The sequence below is a fragment of the Stegostoma tigrinum genome, chromosome 1 (assembly GCF_030684315.1).
Source record: "Stegostoma tigrinum isolate sSteTig4 chromosome 1, sSteTig4.hap1, whole genome shotgun sequence".
NCBI classification, from domain to species: domain Eukaryota; kingdom Metazoa; phylum Chordata; class Chondrichthyes; order Orectolobiformes; family Stegostomatidae; genus Stegostoma; species Stegostoma tigrinum.
The window spans coordinates 78,365,465-78,390,009 of NC_081354.1; the positions used below are offsets into that span (position 1 = coordinate 78,365,465).

At 41.5% G+C, this 24,545-nt stretch overlaps 1 protein-coding gene across 1 annotated transcript in view; it reads right to left on the minus strand.

Annotated features, from left to right (window-relative positions):
• LOC132210568 (collagen alpha-1(XXV) chain-like) overlaps positions 1–24,545 on the minus strand; it is a 370,441-nt gene that overhangs the window by 12,734 nt on the left and 333,162 nt on the right. The window contains exon 3 of the mRNA XM_059651301.1: positions 8,119–8,163. Within this exon, the coding sequence (XP_059507284.1) occupies positions 8,119–8,163 (45 nt within the window). The remainder of the gene's footprint in view (positions 1–8,118; positions 8,164–24,545) is intronic.

Consider the following 24,545-nt stretch of genomic DNA (forward strand, 5'->3'; position numbering starts at 1 on the left):
CTCCCTCATGGCAGCTGATGTGCCTTATATTCTGTCCCCGTGATCATCTTGTTGGTTCTTGTAATTTAAATTAGAACCTCTGATATAGATTTTGCCATTTTACTAAAGGAAATTTTGAGAATAGAAGCGTGACACAGCCTTAGTATAAATTGAATACGTGGGCAAAACATTGGCAATCAAATTTAATGTAGGAAATTGTGAGGTCACTCACTTTGGTAGAAAGAATCAAAAGACAGTCGAATAAATTGAGAGAGATTCCAAAAAAGAGAGGTGCAGAAGAAGCTGGGTTTTCTTGTTTATTAACATATTGTGTTTGGTGCACAAGTCCAGCAAATAACTAAGGTGGTGAGTTTTGTTGCAAGGTGTTGAAATTCAAAAATAGGGGAGCTTAGTTTCAACCCTCCAAGTTATTGATAAGGCAGCATCTAGAGTACTGTGTACCATTGGGTCCCTGTATTTAAGAAAGTATATGTTGGCATCAGAGGCAGTTCAGGACCAGTTTAGTTTGGGGCAACCTGGTTGGCTTGGACAAGTTGTACCAAAGGGACTGTTTCCCTGTGGCATAATACTATTGGCTTGATTACAGGAACAAAGCAGTTGACGTATCACATATAGCTAGATAGGTTAGACCTTTATTCACTAGTGTTTAGAAGAATGTTGGGTGATCTGTTGAAATGTAAAGACGGGGCTTGACAGGGTAAATGTTGAGAAGTTGTTTCCACTTGTGGGGGAGTCTCAAACTTACAGACATTTATTTTGGCAAAGTCTGAGTTAGGTTGAGCTTACACTACAATACTTCAATTGTTTACCATACTTTCCAAAATTTGCCTCATTAATTATCTATAATGGTCTTATGGCATCTCTCATGTACGATTCTAGCCCCATTGTATCACTATTATATAATTATGATTATATATTTTCAGAACAACTTGCCACTCAACAGATGTCCACTGAAACACTGGCATCTGAAACATATAAAATAATCAGAGGGTTAGATAGGGTGGATAGGGAGAGCCTTTTTCCAAGGATGGTGATGGTGAGCACGAGGGGGCATAGCTTTAAATTGAGGGGTGAAAGATATAGGACAGATGTCAGAGGTAGTTTCTTTACTCAGCGTAGTAAGGGAATGGAACGCTTTGCCCGCAACACTAGTAGATTCGCCAACTTTAGGTACATTTGAGTCGTCATTGGACAAGCATATGGATGTACATGGAATAGTGTAGGTTAGATGGGCTTGAGATCGGTATGACAGGTCGGCACAACATCAAGGGCTGAAGGGCCTGTACTGTGCTGCAATGTTCTATGTCCTATGTCCTTGGTGCCCAAGCTATGTGCACCTCGATGAGCATTGGCATTTCAACACTGCTTGGTCAATCTCAGAGTCTGAACATGGTGAAGAAGAGGACGAAGGCACCGTGATTCTCTGACATTGGTCAGGAGGACAGCCTGGTCCTGATGAGAGGTGTTCTCTTCCTGGAACATCAGCAGAGGAGGCCGTACCACCAGATCCAGCCGATCTGGTCTGCGCTGTGGAGCTGGGTCACTGCTGCCTCCAAAGTGTGGAGGAAAGGTCAGCAGTGTCAATGACCTTCCCAACTGCACCAGGGGAAGTGCTGCGCTTTTCCCTCTGCCAGCTCACACTTCTCTATCTCTGCTGCTGCCGTACCCACCTCCCACGAAGGCTTGTGCTCTTCCAGTCTCACCATTGCATGCAACATCTTCTCTCACTTGTTCCCTGGTCAACAGTGTCTCTGAGTGGGCACAGAACATTCAGAAAGGAGAGGGTGAGCTGCCATGTGTTGTGGTCTGTATTGGTGCTAATGATATAGGCAGGAAGAGAGATGAGGTCCTGCAAAGTGAATTTAGGGAGTTAGGTAGAAAGTTGAAAAGCAGTACCTCTCAGGTTGTATCTTGAGAGTACACCCTCTGCCATACACTGGTGGGGCCAGAAATAGGAAGATAATGAGTGACTGAAAAACTGACGTGGGAGGGGGGGCTTCAGGTATCTGATTCATTGGAACCTCTTCGAGGGCTGGTGGGACCTATACAAGAATAGTGAGATATACCTAAGCTGGATGGGCACCTATATCCTTGCAGGATGGTTTTCAAGTGCTACTCGGAAGGATTTAAACTGTTATGGCAATGGGGTGTGAACCGGAGTAGTGGGTCAGCATTTGGTGTGCATGAGGAAAAGGATTATGTTAGGTTAAGCGAAAGCAGAGCCAGGTTAATAAACGCAGTGGGACTGGCAGTTTGAAGTACTGTTTTTAAATACCAGGAAGAGAGCAGATAAACAGATGGGTGGGTTTATAGCTTGAATTAGTGCTTGGAACTATGATTTTATAGCCATTACAGAAACTTGTTTGTGTAAAGGGCAGGACTGGCAGTTTAACATTCCAAGGTTTTGATGTCTCAGGTGTGATAGACAGGACCATAAAAGAGGTGAGGGAGTTGCAGTACTGATTAAAGAGAATGTCACAGCTGCACGAAGATGGATGTGATGGAGGGCTCATCCAGTGAGGCTCAGGAATAAGAAAGGTTCAGTCTGTAGACTGGAGTTATACCATAGGCTTCCCAATAGACAGCAGGAGGTAGAGGAACAGATGGATGAAGATCACGGAAAGGTGTAAAAAACGAGAGTTATTACAGTGATAATGGGAACTGCAGTTGCTGGAGAATCCAAGATAACAAAGTGTGGAGCTGGATGAACACAGCAGGCTGAGCAGCATCTCAGGAGCACAAAAGCTGACGTTTCAGGTAGGGCTGAAATGCCGGCCTTCCTGTTCCTCTGATGCTGCCTGGCCTGCTGTGTTCATCCAGTTCTACACCTTGTTATCTCAGATTCTCCAGCATCTGCAGTTCCTACTATCTCTGAAGGAATTCTCTAAACCAGAGTTTTGGAAAGGCTAGATTACGGCAAGACTTTCAAGAGGAGGTAGATTTTCTGAAATACTGAGGCAGGATTTGAGGTCTGGAAAAGATCAGCTGTAATATTATAAAATGGTGGTATAGGCTGGAATGGGATGTCCTACTTCTATCCAACTGCTTTTTATGTTAGATGCTATAATATCTATAGACTTGTATTCTGTTCTTCTTGATGGGCATCTCAACATTTCATGAAATTTCTGATTGCTTCGTCAGAGTCTAAAATTATAATCTCACCAATCTATTATGACTTGCTGGTCTTGGGCCTAGAATCCTTATCCTCCCACAGACAGATTCTGTTGTGTTTAGATATTGACGCCAAATTTGCGTATTGTTTCATTTTGTTATATTGTCGGCTTATATTTACATATCTAAACCAAGGCCAGGAACTTTCTTGAATTTGCACATATTTACCCATCTTAACTTATCATGGATCTGGACACCTTAATCAAATGTTGCACATAACAATGTTGCATATAATAATCCTTGGTAGTTCCCTGCTAGGCTGCTGGGAGATATGTGCCAAGTGCAGGCAGGTGGGGCTAACTTAGTTTGGGAATATGGTCAACATGGACTGGTAGGACCGAAGGGTCTGTTTCCATGTTGTATGACTCTATGACTTATGACTATGACTTGACAGAGGACGCAACAGAGAAATGGCATAAAGTTCTGCAAAACAGCTATTTTTTCTCATGGTTCCACCAAGCTTTTGCAAGAGAACATCTGCTGCTCAATATCTGTAATGCTGAGACATCTCACAGCTACTCTTTCCTTCCTACCTTTTGGCCAGTTCCTAACCCAATCCTTTGTTCTTATCTACATTACAGACTCTTAGTTTAATTAAATGGCAGTCATGTGGAACTCTGTTGCATAACTTCTAACATCCAAATAAATCATAGAGTTTCATTTACTTTATCTGTAAGATCCTTGAAGAAATCAAATAACTTTCTGGGTCTTCTCTTTCTGTTTCTTAAATATGTAATCCTTTGGTCTTATAATTAGATTTCATCATTTCACTCATATCAATGTCTGGTGAATGATCTCCTGTTGCCTGGATTAGAACGCTTGCTCCTTTTAAGACCTAGGTCCAACATGTGTCTATTTCCAATGACGAAAAAGAAAATCATCAGTGGTAAATAATTTCTTACATTTGCTTCGTAGAGGCTTTTAGCAACTTAGAACATAAATCCTCTGGCCAAGGTAATCTGTTAATTTTAAGTTCCTTCCAATTTGTTGTTATGTCCCTAATTGTGCTTACTATGTACATTTTTACTTAAATTTCATCAATAAATAATATTGTTGACTAAGAATATTAAGAATTCAGATTTTATTTTAATATGAAAAGTTTGCCTTGGGCTTCATACCTGCTTTGTTCTGATAAGAATTTAATTATTTTTGCTCACACATTCAATGATTTTATAATGAACAGCTGACCTTAAGGGAAGAAAGCAACATTCAAGGAATTAATTACAAGGCAAGAGACCCACATTATTATTTTAATAAAACTGTGGGAGAGTAATAATGGACTTGTGGAGAGGATGGGGTGTCACATTAAATGTGCTTCAATAATTTTATTTGTCAAAGTCCTGGTTTACTATGTGTACTCTTTAATTTGGAAACATTGGCCTGTAATCATCAGCTCTTTTACCGTGTCAATGTTTCTATGCAGGAAACTAAACAACCGTTTGAGTTATTTCAGAATACAAACTGAGCAGGAGGTATCCTTCATTCAAGAATCAAGCACTGTATGCTATTTCTGTTGAATATGCTTACAATGTTTTTCTAACTTTATAGGGGTCAAACTTTATCTTATCACTGACTTTGGCTTCATTAGCCAAGTGTGAATTCTGGATGCACGCTCCATTTGTGACCTTGCAAAAAAATTATCCAAAATTTGCTCACAGCTCATTCTATAAATAAGACCTAATGACTTTTAACAAAAGATTTCTGCCCTGGTCCAAGAAATATCCATAACCGCAGGGGTATGGAGGGTGGTGGATGAGGCGGGGGACAGTACATAAGGTGGAATGCAGTTCTCCCAGAACTAGCAGAAACAGTTTAGCAAAAGCACTGTCAAAATTGCATAGAGAAAACTTTGTTTTAACTGTTACCTAACGAAACGTCGCTCCAAGTATATTGGCAAAAAGTATAAACCTGAAATGTTGAAAGTTTACTGCATTATTGTAATGTCTAAGTATTCAGTCAAGGGCTTGCATGATAAGGCTGCTTGCTGATATATGTTTTATTCGAGTTATTACTTAAGCGATTTAAGCGGGAAATAAAATATAACAGTGATGCGTATATGCCCCCCTCTCCCTGCATTACATTTCTATTACTTACTGTGTGTTTTTACATTGATTTTCATTGATTAAATATTCCAATTTGTGAAAAGGTTTGCAATCAGTACACTCCTGTCCAATCGATACTGGTTAATAAAACGTTTGCTGCATTTTAAGGAAGCCTTTTTTTAGGGAGGCAGGAATGGATAGACAGTTGGAGGGAGAGTTTCAAATGGTAGCGTCAAATTTCAGAATTCTCTATCATCAACTGAGATACACTTGACAGCAGTAAGGCAATGGGTATATAAGATGCAGTCCTATAGGCTGCCCCCTCAGTAGAGAGAGACAGAGAGGGAGAGAGACAGAGAGGGAGAGAGACAGAGAGGGAGAGAGGGAGAGAGACAGAGAGGGACAGAGAGACAGAGAGACGGAGAGACGGAGAGGGGGAGAGACGGAGAGGGGGAGAGACGGAGAGACGGAGAGGGGGAGAGACGGAGAGGGGGAGAGACGGAGAGGGGGAGAGACGGAGAGGGGGAGAGAGATGGATGGCTGGTGGTGGTTTAACCTGAGGGTCGCAAGGCCTCAGGTGGGGGGAGTGAGGTTAAGAAGACAGGGCCTTCATTGTGATCTCAGCCAATTTGGGCATTGAACCCACACTGTTGGTAATGCTCTGCATGACAAACTGCCCTGCCAGCTGATCTAACAGAGCCTTAAACATATAGTTGATATAGCTCCAGAGGACCATTCTTTCATCAGACAGACATTTGGTGGTGACTTTAATCTGAGAGCCACCATGCCTCAGCCAAGGAGAGAGGTTGTAAAGGTAGGACCTTCATGATGGCCCGACCAGTAGTGGAATTGAACCCATGCTGTTGGTGTATATTCTGTATTGCAAACCAGCCGTCCAGCCACCTGAGCTTACCAGCCCTCAATATGGCAGATAAGATGACTATATGGCATGAGATGAGATGTACAACTGGAAGAAGTGAAAAGTTCAGCTGGCATGAAGTCCTCTGAAGGGAAATGGCATCTGGATGGGGACATGTATAGGAAGGGTTCAGACAGATATGAGCCAAATGCTGGCAAATGGGACTAGATTAATTTTGGATATCTGGTTGGCATGGACAGGTTGGACTGAAGGGAGTGTTTCTGTGCTGTACATCTCTATGGCTCTATAACTTGACAACAAGGACAAGAATGCTCACTTTAGCGCTGATATGTTTTTTTAAAAAATGGGACTGGATCAGGAGTCATGTAATTTGGAACAGATGTTTCGTGAAGTTGAACTGTGTGGCGGCAAGATCCTGGATAGAAGACTCCAGGATGGTATTTGAGAAATGAGTATGAGATGTGGCTGAGATGCAGCTTTAGCGTACGAGTTATTTCATTAACATTTTGAGTTATCAATGAGGTGTGCAAACGGAGATAGTGCAAGAGGACAGAGTTTTTGGCATGAAATGAATAAGACACTATTCCCTGATGATCTATTAGAAAGTGTATGTTTTACTCACACTTTGATGAAACATGGTGATGTACAATAATACTGGCCCAGCCTGTGATGACTACATCCCACGAATGAATAAAAGCTGCATAAGCTGTCTGGTAAAAGAAAGGTAGTTGTGGAACAGAGAGTTCAGCAGGTAAGGTAAAACAGATTTTTTAAAAATTATGCTTCTGTATTCATGGAAAAAGTTGTTAGGAAGTCAACTTTATATTAATGTCAATCAACTTTTAATCAAATTGTGGAAACGTGTAGCTCAAGTGTGTGATTTGTGAGAATGTGATTTTGCCAGCAGTAATAAAAAGCTATCAATCAATCAGACGTCACCTGAAACAATGAGTCATTGATGCTTATCAAGCACCTTGGAAATCCTTGTCCATAACATATATCACCAAGTTTGATAAACCAGCTGTGAACTAGACACTTGTGTAGAAAATGTTAGCAGAATAAGGCATGATTTACCAACGGACTCCTCAAAATGCCTGGGGTAAAATTTGTTTTGATCTGTGAATCTCCAAGATGCTCAGAGCTGGCCTGTTTACTTTCTCTTAAATTGGCTTCTTTTCTATGTTTCACTTTATTCTGTGCGCAGCATGATACTTTCGTCTTGACCCTCGACTATGTTGCCTACTTGGTTAGCAATTTAAGAAATTTTAGCACCACGCAGCAATGTTGGAAGAAACGGACAAAAACAAGACTTTTGGATATTTGGAATATTCAAAGTTTCCAAGGGAACATGACTTAGACAAAGAAAATTTCAATACCTCGCATAAGAAACAAGTGACCTCCCAATTAACATTTTGACAAAACTGGGACATAAAATTTCTTTGAGTGCAGATGTTAAAATGATTTAAAAAGCTGGAAAGCTTCGTAATGATTTTTTGTTCCATCAATTCATGAAAACGTTCAAAAATCACGGCTACCTCAACTGGATACTTGTTGCAATATTTGTCTTGCTACATTATCACACCTGGCCCTCTTTTAGATTTTAATATCCATTTATCTAATAAACACATTTTGAAACTCTTCACCTCTTGCTTTGAACACTTGAAAAATTCACAGGTGGGTTTTGTTAAGACCTTTTCCCCCTCATTAGCTTAGTCTGCCTTAAATGTGCAGCACTCCATATAGAAAAAGCAGAAGTTCAATGCCAAGGATTACAGCTGTCTTCCTCAATGCATTAACAATTCCATATTGATGCAGAGAAAGCACAATTCCAGTGCTCCAACTCATGCTGGGATGCCGCTTTTATATCACTACAGAATAAACCTAGTATTTATGATCAATAAAGTATAAGCCTGGCTTGGAATAATGGGCTTAATCTGAAACATCTTGGTCTGACTAACTTTGTACTTTAATGACTTATAGACTGATGTGGAGAAAAACAACATTTTGAAGTCAGTCAATACTTACCAGGTTCTCCATTCCTACCTCTTCTACCTCGCTTTCCCGGAGGACCTATAAATGGAAAGACAGAATCTAATTTAATTGTGGCTCAGTAATGTGCATGCTCATTATTAACAGAAAATAAGAAAGAAAACAATTCTGAAGTATTGTTTCTTATTGGCCTTTTTTTAAAGGACATTTTGATACTAGCATTGAGCATTAAACATCAATACTCTTTAATCTTTGGTGTAATGGGCAATAGGTACCTAAATTCCACAGATTTGATGATCATTGGCACAAAAACGTCTTTACACAAGTGCCTGAGGAATTATAATTTAGCATTGCTAATGGATCTAATTGCACATTATCATGGAACATTGTAAAAAAGTCCCTTCTCTAATGCCTACAACTTCTGAATTCGAGTTGTTACATCCACTTTAACTGATGTTTTAGTGAAGAGACCAAGATTCTGAATGGAGAGGTAGCTTTGCTCGACACCTTCTAGCACAGTACAGGGCAACTTCCATAATCTACCTTACAAATACTACCTTGCTTGTGGCCTTTGAAAAATGTTGGTAGATAATATTGATAGCCCTCAAAATAATGTGCCTGGGCATAAATTCAAATCATTACCTAGGACAGAGTGATCTGCAACGAATTAACAAAAGAATTATATGTCATTTTATTCTACAAAAACAAAGGTTGAAATATAAATAAAATGAGTGCAACAATATCTGTGAAAATTTTGTGGACAGTTTTGTTGGCATATTAAAAGAAGTTCCATTATTATACTGTTTACATTGCAAGTTGCATGCATAATAGGCAGTTACAGCCGGAGGATACAAACAAGTATTAATAAATTAAAATTACTGGATAATAAGAAGCATAGCTTTCCTCATGTGCTGGAAAAACACAATTCTCAGAATGTCATGCTATCAACCTGGAGCTAGATCACTACATATTGAGGAAAGAAACTGAAGAAATCAGGTCCAGATCTAGTGTTGGTAATCCGCAAGTGTGAATAACATGGGGAGAAACGACTTAGGAACTTTAAAGGGCATATTTATGCAGATTGCATCAAAACTCAAATGACAGATACAAAGTTATGTTTTGGGAATATTACCAACTTCGAGAAAGAGAGAATTCAATACCAAAATAAAGGGTGAAAATTAAAGGACTGGTTGCAAGAAGGCTGTAGACAAAGCATGAATGTAAAATCAATATGTGGATTATAATATGCATTGGAAGGTAGGAGAGGTACATTAACGATACAGGTTATGTGAGGATTTGAGATAGTCCATGACGTGTAAGAGGAGTTTCGAAGTCAACATAATTGAAGTTAAATAAATAAAGGTTCGTTGTATTGTTATCAATATTCCTCAAACTTCTAAAAACTTTAAAGTGAATATTTGCAGTCAAGCAACAAAATTACTCTTTTAAGAGATTTTTATTATTGATTGAGACATGTATATATTAAGTGGTAAAAAGGGAGTATGATATTTCCAGATTGTTCTTCTTTCTCAAGCAGTTTGCCTAAGGTATGGAGGTGTTGACATGGTTATGAGTAATGAAATAAGTGGCATGTTCTAAATGCGTGTGTAAAATTGGGTCCAACTGACCCCACAGTGCAACCAGATCTGATAAAAGATCTAGAATTTTACAGCAGAGAAGACACCACTCCATATGTTATGCATGTTCCGGCTGTTTGAGAGAGCTATCTAACTTCGTTCTATCTCTTGGCTTTTCTTTAACATCCAACAAATTCATCATCTTCTGAAAAGAGATATCTCAGTTTAAAAAAAGTACTGAAATATCAGATTGGAGGAGTAGAGTAAGAAGCTGAGGAAAGAGCTGGTTGAGATGAGGTAGAAGGGGAGATTGACCCAGAGCTGTAAAGGCACTTATAAAGATACAAACTAAATATATTTCATTAGAAAGAAAAACTCCCAATAATTTGAGGACGCCTCAGATAGGAACCAAACTCCCAGTCAAGAGTAGAGTCTGACATCTAGCAATAATGTTGGCAAAACCAAAAAGAAATATGCTACAATAAATGGTTAAAAGCAGGATTTAAGAAAAAACAAAGGGACAATAGGAGGAAAAGAAAAGGCTGGGTGAGTTGCTTTCCCCACGAACACAGTCAGTGAAATTACATTTATTAACAGTCAGGTGGGACTCACGAAAGGAAAATGTTGATTACTAATTGCTGAAAAATGCAGATTGCGTCAAAACTCAAATTATGGATACAAAGTTACATTTTGGTTCATTGTGATTTTTCAGGTAAGGAGCTAGCAACTGGACTTGTCGAGTTACTGAATGCATCCACTCCGTGCAAGTTTTCCTGAAAGGTTTCCTAAACAAACCAAAGACTATAATGTAGAAAAGGCATTGAAGGAAACATGCAAGCTTGAAGTGACCCTTAAAGGCTAACAATATTAGTAGGCCAACAATATTTGTAGGCTCTAAGTGCAAATTAAATTGTTGACACTTTCACTGGAATCAACAGACATCTGGAAAATACAGCAACGTGCGTGTACCAAGGATATGCTCAGCTTTCAATCAATTTTGCAAGGCATGCAGCAGAAAGGGCTTTTGACTGAGGCAGTGTACAAGAGAAACTAGTGATGCAGCTACAAAAAGCCATACCCAACCCAAACAAACTGCATATAAGGAGCATGTTGAAGCTACAATAAAGACCCTCTGGTATCTATGAAGTGATTTAAATAAACCAGAATCCGACTATGTACACAATACAAGAGGTGAACACATCTTTCACACTGCTCAGCTTGTGGGAAACATCAATGTTATCAAGCCTGAAAAGGTATTTGCAAAACATTCAAATAATCTATCCTGTAAACACTGGTGACATTTGTCATTGGCTAAGATTGATACAGGTACAGGAGCCAAAAACTGCTCACAAGTTCTGAAAAAAAACATGTAACCACAGATATGGGAATTTATGATGAGGCCTAAAATTATAAAACTTTGAGGATAGAAAAAATCGTCCATTCCACGTGTACAATTAATAGTGCTGGAGTGCAAGTACAGTCAATCCAAATGGATACTGTAGACGCTGTTAAACCAGCAATTACAAATATATCAGCATGCCATAACTTGATGTGAGTCAAAATCCATGGAATCAGTTTGATATCAGAGACACAATAGAAGTTACAGCAAATGATTCAAGAAACTCTTGAAGAACTGAATATGAAAAAAGAACTGATTACATAATTTTATCTTGAAATAATGGGGCTAAAATCTCAACTCTCTGCTGTGGACCGAAAACTTAACTGCGGACAATAAGGATTGAACGATCATCTTGGGGTAAACCCCAAACTTGAGAATCCCTTCTCTGAGATGATAACGTCTTTATGTGATACCTCTGCTTAGCTCACAAAGGTGAATGAAGAGTTGAAAGAAATAAGAATAAAGTAGGAGGAACTACAGGCTGTCTAACTGAAACAGCTACAGAAACATCAGCTTGAGCTCAAAGCAAAGCTGGGGAAAAAATGATTAACTTGCAAAAACTGTTGAAGTTGCAAAGTGCATATAAGGATTTGAAATTTTTCATGAGGCAGATATTTCAGAAATAAATGCAGGTAATGGCGCTCCAAACAAAGATATCGAGAAGGATATAGAGGAAACAAGCCAAGCAGTTGAAATTACTGAGGAATGAGATCAGTCAATGGTCATTGTGGAGTAAATCCTGGCTGTTGTTCTTTAGGATCAGCAAATTCTGGAACAGCAACTGTGGTCCATGAAAGAAAAATGTCAATAGCTCCAGGCAATGTCGCCATCACAAGATCACATTACCTATATATTACAGACACTCAAAGGCTGACTTGTTATTGTATATATTGAACGTTTCGTTTATAAAAGAGGGAGTTATTGTATGCGCATCTTGCTGTGAAGAGAGTTCATCTTTAACAGACTCTGTGTATACAATGTTGTAATTCTGCCTGCCAGGAAATCTTCTGGGGGTTTGCAAGCTACACACATAGAAATCAATTACTGCTGTGAAGTTTGCTTCATAACTGAGTATGAGGTTTATTGTTTTATATCAACTAATGCACAATCAACCCTTGTCAAGCAATTGGTTATACAACAAATGGAGGAGCAGTTCATTGGGCGGGCCGTCACTGGGGATCTCTCTGTCCCCTTCTTGTCAAGGTTGTTAAGTTGGCAATTAATGAATGCTAAAGCAACTCATGACTTAATGAGTCCCAATCCCTGAGATAGTGACCCTGTATCAATTTTCCAATATTTATGCTCTTCTCCATATTATTTGTCCAATGTTTTCGGGCTCACCAAGGCCAAAAGAAATTGTGCTCACAATCTTTTTGTGGGCAGAATTCAACTCGTGCTGTTTATTTTGTGCCTGAAAAATGGGGGAGGATGGCACGTAAATATAAGTAATTGTGAGGCACCACAACCATCCCATTGACAGCGAAAATGTCCCTGATTTTGTATTCATATGGATTCACCAACAGAGTAACATACCCACTGGAAACCAGCAAAGTGCTGGAATATTATACAGACTGGGGTGTTTTGCTGGCTGTAAGACCCTGGTGCAAGGTTGAAGTACTGATAGGTTGAGCAGCTCTTAAAACAGGGCATTCAAACAAAAACAAAATGCTGCAGATGCTGAAAATCTGAAACAAAAGTAGAAAGAGGTACAGAAATTCAATAGATGAACACAACAGGCCAAGTAACATCTTAGGAGCAGGATGATGCTTGGCTTGCTGTGTTCACCCAGCTCCACACCTTGTTATCTCGGATTCTCCAGCACCTGCAGTTGCCATTATCTCAGAAATTCAATAGGTCTGGCAGCGTCTGCGGAAAGAGAAACAGACTTAATGTTTAAAGTCCAGTATAATTCCTCTTTGAAGTTCCAGAGAAGCATCATATTGAACTTGAAACACTAACTTTATTTCTCTTCCCACATGCGCTGCCGGACCTGCTGATTTTCTATAGCTCTTCCCATTTCCATTACTTATATTGGTGCTCCTAGTTCCACGTAAGTATCGTTACAGAGATAGTAGGAACTGCTGATGCTGAATCTGAGATAACAAGGTGTACAGCTGGATGAACACAGTGGGCCAAGCAGCATCAGAGAAGCAGGAAAGCTGGCATTTCGGGTCTAGACCCTTCTTCAGAAATGGGAGATGGGAAGGGGATTCTGAAATAATTAGGGAGAGGGGGGAGGCACATAGAAATTGGATAGAGGAGAAGATAGGTGGAGAGGAGACAGACAGGTCAAAGATGCGGGGTTGGAGCCAGTAAAGGTCAGTGTGGGTGGGGAGCTAGGGAGGGGATGTGTCAGCCCAGGGAGGACGGACAAGTCAAGGTGTCGGGATAAGGCTGGTAGGTGGGAGATGGGGATGGGGCTTGAGGTGGGAGGAGGGGATAGGTGGGAGGAAGGACAAGTTAGGGAAGCGGGGACGAGCTGGGCTGGTTTTGGGATGCGGTGGGGGGGGGGGCGCAGAGAGGGGAAATTTTGTGGATTTCACAAGCTTCATTGATACCATTGGGCTCTAGGGTCCCCAAGCAAAATGAGATGCTGTTCCTGCAACCTTCAGGTGACATCATCATGGCACTGCAGGAGGCCCAGGATGGACATGTCATCCAAGGAGTGGGAGGGGGGAGTCGAAATGGTTCATGACTGCGAGTTGCAGTCATTTGTCGCGAACTAAGCGTTGGTGTTCTGCAAAGTGTTCCCCAAGCCTCCGCTTGGTTTCCCCGATGTAGAGGAGGCCACAACGTGTACAGCGGATGCAGGAGAACACATTAGCAGACGTGCAGGTGAACATCTGCTTGATGTGGAAAGTCTTCTTGGGCCCTTATACGGGGGGTGAGGGAGGAGGTGTGGGGGCAGGTGTAGCACTTCCTGCGGTTGCAGGGGAAAGTGCCAGGGGTGGTGGGGCTGGAGGGGAGTGTGGAGCAGACAAGGCAGTCATGGAGAGAGTGGTCCCTCTGGAAATCAGATAAGGGTGGGGAGGGAAACATTACTTTGGCAATGGGGTCAGATTGCAGATGGCGTAAGTGTCAGTGGATGATGCATTGGATCTGGAGGTTGGAGGAGTGTACATGAGGATGAGGGATTCTGTTTTGGTTGTTATTGCAGGGAGGGGGTGTGAGGGATGAGTTGCGGGAAATGCAGGAGACATGGTCAAGGGCGTTCTCGACCACTGCAGGGCGCGGGGGTAGGGGTTGAGTTGCGGGCCTTGAAAAATGAGGACATCTGAGATGTCCAGGAGTGGAATGCCTCATCTCAAGTGCAGATGTAGTGGAGGCGAAGGAATTAGGAATAGAGGATGACATTTTTGAGTGGAGGTGTATTCTAGGTAGCTGTGGGAATCAGTAGGCTTGAAATGGATATCGATTTCCAGGTAGTTACCAGAGATGGAAACAGAGAAGCCCAGGAAGGAGAGAGAGAGGTATCGGAGATGGTCCAGATGAATTTAAGATTGGGGTGCAAGGTGTTCGTGAAGTGGATGAACTGTTCAAGCTCCTCATGTGAGCACGTGGTGTTGCCGATACAGCCATCAATGTAATGGAGGAAGAGGTGGGCTTTGGGGCCTGTGGAGGTACGGAAGAGGGATTGTTCCACATGACCTACAAAGAGGCAGGCATAGCTTGGGCCCATGCCAGTATTCATGGCCACAGCCTCTGTCTGTAGGAAGTGGGAGGAATTGAAAGAGAAGTTGTTGAGGGTGAGGACGAGCTCAGCTAAGTGATGTCAGTGGAGGGGGACTGGTCGGGCCTGCGGGACAGGAAGAAGCGGAATGCAGGAATATGGAGAATACAGGTGTATAGGGACTGGACGTCCATGATAAAGATGAGGTGTTGGGGATCAGGGAATCGGAAGTTTTGGAGGCAATGGAGGGCATGGGTGGTGTCAGCTTTGTCACCTACATCCGTCACACTCCCCTCCAGCCCACCACACCCGACACTTTTGCCTGCAACCTACACCTCTCTCCTCACCCCCATCCCAGGCCCCAAGAAGACTTTCCACATCAAAACAGATGTTCACCTGCGCATCTGCCAATGTGGTATACTGTACCCTCTGTTCCCAACGTGGCCTCCTTACATTGGGGAAACCAAGCGGAGGCTTGGGGACTGCTTTGTGGAACACCTACCCTCGGTTCGCAGTAAACAACTGCACTTCCCAGTTGTGAACAATTTCAACTCCCTCTCCCATTCCTTGGATGACATGTCCATCCTGGTCCTCCTGCAGTGCCACAACGATGCCACCCAAAGGTTGCAGGAACAGCATCTCATATTCTGCTTGGGAACCCTGCAGCCCAATGGTATCAATGTGGACTTCACCGGCTTCAAAATCTCCCCTTCCCCCACTGCATCCCAAAACCAGCCCAGCTCGTCCCTGCCTCCCTAACCTGTCCTTCCTCCCACCTATCCCCTCCTCCCACCTCAAGCCTCACCCCCATCTCCTACCTACTAACCTTATCCCACCCCATTGACCTGTCTGTCCTCCCTGGGCTGACTATCCTCTCCCTAATTCCACACCTACACTCACCTTTAGTGGATCTAACCCTGCCTCTTTGGCCTGTCTGTCCCCTCTCCACCTATTTTCTCCTTTATCCATCTTCTATCTGCCTCCCCTTCTCTCCCTATTTATTTCAGAACACCTTTCCCCTCCCCTATTTCTGAAGAGGGTCTAGACCCAAAACATTGGCTTTCCCGCTCCTCTGATGCTGCTTGGCCTGCTGTGTTCATCCGGCTCTACGCCTTGTTATTCCACATAAATATTGATGTTTGCAGTTCTCCCACCCTCCTTTTACTTTTACTTTCTTATCTGTTGCACCAACCTTTGGACCAGCCTGATGTCATAGATGGCTCGAATTTGTTCGGTCCCCAAATTGCAAGCTTCATTCGCGTGTCTGTTCCTTTGTTTGTTATTTCTGTTCTAACAAGGCCAGATGTTGAAATTGATCCTGAGGCAGTTTAATGGGTTATGGATTGCAGTCTCCATCACTGATGCTTTGACAGAGAAACAGCAAAGTACAATACTTGCCATAGAAACTTACCGAGCTCTGTGTCTCAGTTGAATGCCAGTCAAATTCATCATCACACCCACTTTGAGCAGGTTGGTGAAATGTTAGTAACATCCAGATTATTAAAATTGCCTGCCCTTCCCAGGGCAAATTCTGAACTGAAAATCTAGGGTCTCTCCTCTTCTTTCCACCCGGGAATTAAATTGCTTGCTATTTTCTGTGTAACTTATTGGTAGATTAAAGGCCCAGTTCCAGAAAACCTTTAGAATATGTGAAGGACTGTTAACCATGTATCAGTACAAAACCAGAAACTTTACTCCAGAGTGAGGCCAGTGTACTGTCCATACTGTAGCAGTTCATTTGGCTTCCATCCAGTGGAAAGTCAAGCCGAACAGTTTTTCAACTGTTCAGAAAGTACCTGCAAACTTTTGTGCTTCAACTTTTTGATTTGAGTTAAGAATCCCTTGAGTGCCATGTTGGTCCCAGCCATCATTAAATGAAATGAAAGGATATCTTGAATATTTAAGGAATGGATTGCCCCAGGCCACATTCTGAAACAATGACCATTTTAACACCATTATCTGAAGCACAAAAACCCCACTGAAGATCAATGTAACTCTCATATAACAGCATGAGGTTCTGGAATGGGTGCATCAGGATTGTTTTTGGCTGACATTTAAATTTTTAAAAATGTAGTATCAGTGGATGATCACAACAGACTATTGGTTTATTCCCTTGCTTGTAAATGTGCATTTCACAGTGTCTGATTTTTCTTGTGAAAAGCTGTGTCAATATAGATGCCGCATATCATTCTTATCTCTGGTAGCTGCTCCTATTCTGACAGGAGCAAAACCTCCCATAATTAACCATTTCAAAATGCGAGAGTTACACTTCATTGTCATTTTACTTGCAAGTTAAAAAGTCGTCATCTGTTGGAATCATGCAATCACGCTATTCCAAAAAGGTAATTATAGGGTGCAGGTGCTACACAACTGCTGGCTTGTAAAAGAATGTTATTACCTTTGTTAATCACAGGATTTACCTGATAAAGCTGACAGTTAAACGCTTGCCTATACAAAGAATGCGCCTGTTAAGCTATAGGAAAGGAACATGTCTTTTCAACACTGCATAAATCTGTGTGAATTATATGTCACATCCCATTCATTCCTTTAGATATAAATTCTACTGTCAAAAGCCATGGATCATTACTACCAAGCCAACTTGCATTTTTAAAAAGAATCATTAAACATTTTGACTAAATCCATGAAAACTAGTAAAAGTTGGAAAGCAGCTCTTTCAGAGCATTGCAATGGGTGAAGAACCTTGTCACCACTGGCAATGAGGAGGATTTCATTTTAATTTATTGCGTTACTAAATTAACTCTACTGGAGGTAAGTTTAGAACAACAAAAAACTATTTGATTGCAAAAACGATGAACATGACAGCTTTTGCAAAGCAAAAAGATAAATGATTTACCAGGAGTTAGGTTTTTCATGTGACAATGTGTTTCTGCAGTCAAGCACTAGCCCCAAAGCAAAATGACCTGGATTGCAAACCCATTTGCCTTTTACTGTGAGTTTTGCTAATTCCTAAGTAAATTAATTCATTTTCTGAAGGAGGACTCTAGCTAATAGTTCAGTTGTGTGCAAAATGGAATGAACTCAATAGCAATCAAATCCTTCAAGGTCAGACTAGCTATTCCATGCTGTGGGAATGATTTTAATGGAACTCAGAGGCGTCTGCTATTAATCTTAAATTAATCTGAACTCTTCAAATTCTCTGACTTTGAGGGGCTTTCCTTGGGGTTACACACACAGGGGAATTGCCCATTGGAATTTTCAAGTTGAGCAGAATTAGTAATAGATGACACATCTTAGAGATTACAGATGGATTCATAGAATCCTTACAGTGTGGAAAGAGACCGCTTGGCCCATCAAGTCTGCACTGGCCCTCCAAAGAGCATCCAAAAAGTTCAAAAGGATAAAAGTTTAAAGAAAACACAAATGCAGCAGTCACTGAATTGTTCACAAGGAGCAGACAATTGAACATTGAAGCCATTGAAGTAGAGCTTAGTGGTCATGTTAATGTTGACAGTTGAACAGGCCAGTTCACAATCTTTAATTATGCAGATTGGCTGAAATTTGGTAGCTCTGATTCCTATGGACTGTGACTGAATTCGGCATAAGTGAGTGTCCTTCTGTTGTCCTATTTCTTTTGTCTGGTTTTCAGCACTTACAGTGAGAATTTGTCTTTCTTTACTTGGAATTCAGGGATGACTTGGAGATTGGACTTTGGCTGTGATGTTCATCGCACACTAATGGCCAAACCCAAGGCTGGTGCACACAAGAGCATTCTGTCCCACTAGTCCACTCCAACAGAGTTGATTTTTTAAAATTCCCTGTCCTTGCGTATTCTTCAAGGTGAAAAGTCATGTCGTACATGAGAAATCAAGAATTGTAAGATGTTGTTCCTCCAATCATATTGCTGCTGCTCTAGTTCCACCAATCACAATTTCCCTCTCTTCCATTCTTACTGCTACTCCAGAGACGGGAGCTCTGATTGGAAGGATAACTAGGGAGGGATGACGGAACTGGTGATTGGTCAACCTGGAGGAGTTACTCTAACTGATCACAGGGCTAATATGGGACTGAATACAGAAAGGATGGTGGGGCAGTGAGGCAGACAACAGAACAGGAGTGTTGAGTGAGGAAGGGAGACAACAGCTTGTGTCAAGTGGAGGGAGAGCAGGCTTGTGTGTCGGTGGTGGTGCAGCCTGAGTGTCAAGTGGAGCATGTGGGAGATCCACTAATAATTGAGCAGGGACCACAGCCTTTGTGCATTATGTAATTTTATCCATCACTGATCAAGTTCAGAGTTTATAACCATTCATAATACACAAAATGCGAGAAGGAGACAGCATTCGAGAACCTTTTGTAAAAGGGAGGCTAAGGGCTTTTTTATGTATAGAAGCATAGACTACAAAGCAGCATGTAGTCTGCAAATTGGGTCTTTAGCTGACTGTCAGCATTCAAATTTTATGATGGCTTTCGGAAGCTATTTATAGATTATATATTTCCACGTTACATTGATAATTCCTGGAAAATCAGAACTAATGTTACATTATTTTACATAAGCTAATCATTTAACTGTTTATTTTGGTGAATGCATAAGAAGTATGGAATGTTGGAGATTTATTTATAATAAATTAACATGTAACATTTATTAATTCCAAGATTTAAAAAAAAAATCTTTGTTTGTGCACCTCTATCTAAGAAAGAAACCAGTAAATAAAATAAAACATAAATACAGAAGCAAAATAATTACAAGACTGCATCACCAAATTAGGGAGTTAGTGAGAATGAAAAAGAAGCTCTTGAAAATAAAATAGTAGACCCCAAAAATCAAAAAGGAGCCTTTGTGAAAATCTTTCAAACAGTCTCAAAGAAAAACTAGTTTGACACCTACTTGGACCCCACTGGTCTACACCCACATCCACAATGCTGCCACCCAATACCCATACATAGTTATTTTAAAGTGGCTGGCTGCACTGGACATTTTAAACACAGATTAGCACATTGCTGCAAAAGGGGGCATGTTTCTTCAAACATCTTCTTACTGTTCATTTTGAGTACCCTGGACAGGTCTTCCCTGTCTCATAACAGTATGACCTATTCAGGGATAGTAGGAACTGTAGATGCTGGAGAATCTGAGATAACAAGGTGTAGAGCTGGATGAACACAGCGCCGCTAGCAGCATCAAAGGATCTGTGGTCATTCAGCTCTACACCTTCTTACGACCTATCCAGGACTATCCAGAGCAGAAGGCAGCTAAATACAATTATATATTTTTTGGCTGATTCACTCCATCAGTCTAAGATGATTTTGGCACACTTTGCTCTTCAGCTTGTCTCATTAGCTATGCACCATTCCTCAATAGTACCCTGCGAGTCCCATCTTCCCTCTGTACAGAGGTGGAAGCACTGGGGACTGCTGGGACCTCCCAAGATTCCCAGTGCAGCGCTGTCTTTTAAAGCCCAGCTGTGCACTTAGTCAAAAACTGCCAGCCAGGAGTCGCTCTTTCCACATAGTGGGAGGGATATGAAAAATAAACTTTGTTGAGCACACAACATGGCTGACACTTCATCGTAAATACATGTGCACAGTCATACATGCATTGCTATTTAAGAACCAATCTACGTAGGTTACCCTTTTTCAGTGTTATCCCATCTTAGAGCCATCTCTAAGGAGTGCTACTCTTTCTCAATGCCTAGTGTAGTCGAACATCTTCTTATTGTGGGACCATCACATACTGAAAAGCCTTCAAATAGGTAGATACTTTCACTTTCGTTCAGCAACAACAAAACAAAAAATGATGGCATAGTGTAGGGGGAGGGGCTTAGATTAGTTCACAGGTCAGCGCAACATCGAGGGCCGAAGGGCCTGTTCTGCGCTGTATTGTTCTTAGAGAAAAACAAAGAAAAGAACTGACATGCCTTTCGAATAGCAATAAATTTACAGTCAATCATTGATCACTGCAGCCAGCTCACATCCATGAAAGTGAGTGTCCAGTATGTCTGTCTAACATGCTGAAGGCGATTCTGGTGAAGATGATTCCTGCTCAAAATTCTCATCATCCTCTTCAGAAGATTGTTGCTACTCTCCTATTCCTCAGGGTTTCTCACATCCACTGGTCCAGTTGTGAACAGCAGAGCATGCTAGGATTATCTAGCATATTCCAAATGTGTGCTTCATCTTCAACAGACCGGTCTGCTCTGCGATAGTGCCAGTTAAGAACTGACTGTTTTATAGTTGTGTATGGGCTCTGCCAGTGGATTGCATGCTGGAGTCATTAGCCATGGTTGCAGAGGGTATGCTTATCTCTCAGAAACCATCCTGCCCTTAATGGTGTTGCATACTCCTCCATATTGTGTGACATGGAGGAATCTGAAAAAGAAGGCCATGTAGTGCCTCTAAATGGACCTATGACAGAAGCAGTGATACTCTGGAAGGCTGCAGGAGCAGTACACAATCCAAATGGTAATCCTTCGTACTGACATAGCTTTGTGCATGAGTGTAAGCAATTTCTTGCTCTTGTTAGTCGGTTGGAACTGTAAATATGTATTTGACAGATTTGTCTCATTGAACATCTGTTCATCAGCTAACTTAGAAAAATATTCATGAATACATAGGGAAGTATCATTTTCAATCTATTTATTTTCTGTTTGTTTATGAACTCTACAAATCTGATTACTTTTTGAACTACCACAATGGGTGCAGCCCAGTTGCTGCTGTTCACCATCTCAGTTGCTCCTGCTCTTCCTACTCTAGCCAGTTCTCTAATTACTGCTTCTGATTATGCACAAGGCACTAATCCACCCTTGAAAATTGAAGGTTGGGGTATGGTCTTTATCCTGAGTTCAGTCATGTGATGTCTAATTTTATCATTAGGTCGCCCCTGTCAAAGATCACTTTGCTGTTCATTTAGCATTCTTTTACTTGTCAGATGTATGTTTACTAATACTAACTACAAGTTAGTAATACAACTACCCTGCTCAATTGCATCGTCAAGCCAATTTCTTTACAGTAGAGTAATTTTGTTCTTTCTTTTGCTTGCAATAACAAGTAATGTGATGCATTACTCTACACCAACACAAACTTGATCAAACTGTAAAATATTGGAATAAGTGATCAATTTTGTACTGAGCTAATGTAAGGGAATGTGACTACGTATATCTTTACTCTCCTTCTGAAATAGCGGACAATGCTGCAGCTCAGTCAGTGCTGAAAGTCAGTCACAGGTCTCAACTTTCAATTGTTGGCAGCTGAATGAAATTTGCAGTCCTACTTCTCATTCTCCATGATCTGTTCTTCTTGCTTGCTGAGTAAAGCTCTTAAAGTTCCAGTTGAATTACATCAACTTCTGTTTCCATGTGTGTTATATTGGCATTTGAGGATTTTCATATGGCTAAACTAGCTATTGATCTTCCAAAATCTTGAGCTGGTGCATTACTGAAACCTAGTGCTTTGACTGTCGGTTGGAACATTGCTGTTTTTTCTACTCCTGCATGTTTCCCACTGCCGTAGTATTTTAACCGAAAAGGAAAGCATCTTGATGGATGGTTGCTACTATGGCTGCAGTAACATCCAAATTTCTGACTGAGCTTGCGAACCTGCCTGACAATAGCCTGGGTCCCATTGAATCTCTCTGGTCAGCTCAAGAAAAGAATCCACTTACAATCTGCAAGCACCTCTCTCTACCAATTCCATTGCTGTGGCCTCAATGAGACCTTCTCCCTCCAGCTCATACTCTAGGGTTTGGGCTGGATGTAGAATTTTTTTAAGTCTCCTATACATCTTAAAGATAGCATCACAGAAAGTTAATGAATGAATGAAGTAAAGCACCAAAGTTTCTGAGGATGCCCCAGGCCCCCCTCAAATGTAACTCCTATCGTCATCACTAGCATCATTCTTCAGTAACAATTGACTCCAATATTTGGTTTGTCACCTCATGTTCTGGACATTTTATATTTAAGGCTGCTTTTGGTCTTTTAGCGTTTTGCTTCTTCACAGCCAAGTTTCACCTAATGCACTTAGCTGTATGAAAAAGGGCTTCTGTGGCATTATAATGAAGGGTTTCAATGCACACAACATAACCAAATGGAGTTAATCAAAATGTTAGTTGCCTCATTTTGGATCACAAACATGCAGGACTGATTCGAAAGTAGCAAATTAGTATCCTCTGAACTGTGTTAAGAAGTAATCAGACTGTTCTGATGCAAAAATCTTCGAACTTGTCAGTCAGATTTTGTCAGTTTCCCAGTTTGTTGCATGTGTGTGTGCGTGTGTGCTGCAAAATGCACATGTACAAATCTGGGCATAATACACATACCAGATGTCAGCACAGAGTTGGTACCTGCAATGCACAGGTTAAATAACTAAAACCAGTTGTTTCAGTGTTGTTTCCACTTCCTCTTGCCCTGAACTTCCCTTTTTTACATAGTTACCATCATAATCCCATTTCCTCATGTCCTTAGGGCTGAACTAGTTGATCTTAAACATCCTTCCTCTCCACCACCTGTACACTGACACAAATACCCTATGGCACTGCTCGCACACATTTTTTCCAGTTCTGACTCTTTCCCGGGTCACCCTGGGACAAATGTAATTCACACAACTATGCTGTAATCCCAATGCTTCTTTAACTTGGAAGACAAAACTTGAGTTGAGCAATCTTAATGTTTTTGTTTTTATTGCCACCCACTGGTGTTTATCTTGAGTCTGTGCCAATGAAACAGTTACGTTCAATATTTGGTTTAGCTAGACCGCCATACATCGGTTGGAGCCGATGAAAATGTAACAATTATTAGTTTAATGTATAAACAGATGCCAGTATTGGTAAATATTGCACAAGAACCCAAATAAGTTACCAAGTCATTCCAACCGTTATATTTATGCTTCAAAAAGCAAGCGTTAGTAGTATACCTGAGAGCCTTCTTTATTGAAATACTGGCCTATAATTCCCTGAGACCACTCAAAACATGTGAAAATCCACAGGATAGGAGGAGAGCTGACGTGGAGCGGGTGCTTGGAGATAATGGGAGCCCACCAGCTGGGAATTTTGTAAAGATCTTCCAAAGGGGACTTTGGGAGAATTCAGGGCAGGATTTAATCCCGGTAATGCAGGAGGAACAGAAAGATCTTACCTGCTGACTGGAGAGTTGGCGCTACCTCCGCCATGCAGGCCTCACCATCTTTGTATATTTCAGACCATTTAGTGGCCAGCCTTCCCTGCAATCTCAGAGCCCAGTGTAGAAATCCCACCTCCCCAACTCCTTCTCCGAGAGCTGCTGACCAAACAGGGGCCATTGGCTTTTCACAGCACCTGGTGGGAATGATAGCAGCCGCCTGCAACATACCCAAAGAACCCAGGATCAGGGAGAGGCCCACAGTTCAGCGAGGTTTTGTGGAGTGAATCAGTGGCTGCAAGGAGTGAGGGCCGGGAGGAGCCTGACCAAAAGGCAGGTGTCTCTCTCAGTGTGCAAACCTCTCCGTTGTCCTTCCCAATATCAGCCCTGTCAATCAGGAGCTGAGTGCCTTTCAGTGAGGAGCCCATTCCTTTTACATTGAGAATCAGCAAGTGATCGTCATGGGATGCCTCACATAGCCACTGCCCGTCTTCTAGTTAATTGAATTCCAGTGACAGTGGGGAATGAAGCCCTTAAGTGCGTATTTGTTGCTCCACATTAGGGTCTCAATCAGTGTCACGGTGGGATGTGGCAATGGCTGTTGAGAAATAAACATTTACTTTTTCTTTCTTGTTTAAGCTTTCCTGGCCTGTGGGCATTTTGGAGAATTGCTGCATTGAAAGGGTTGAAGCTCTTCTCCTTTAAAATGTCCCAGTCCCAGTTAATCAAGAGGTGGAGGAAAAGGGGAGGCCATC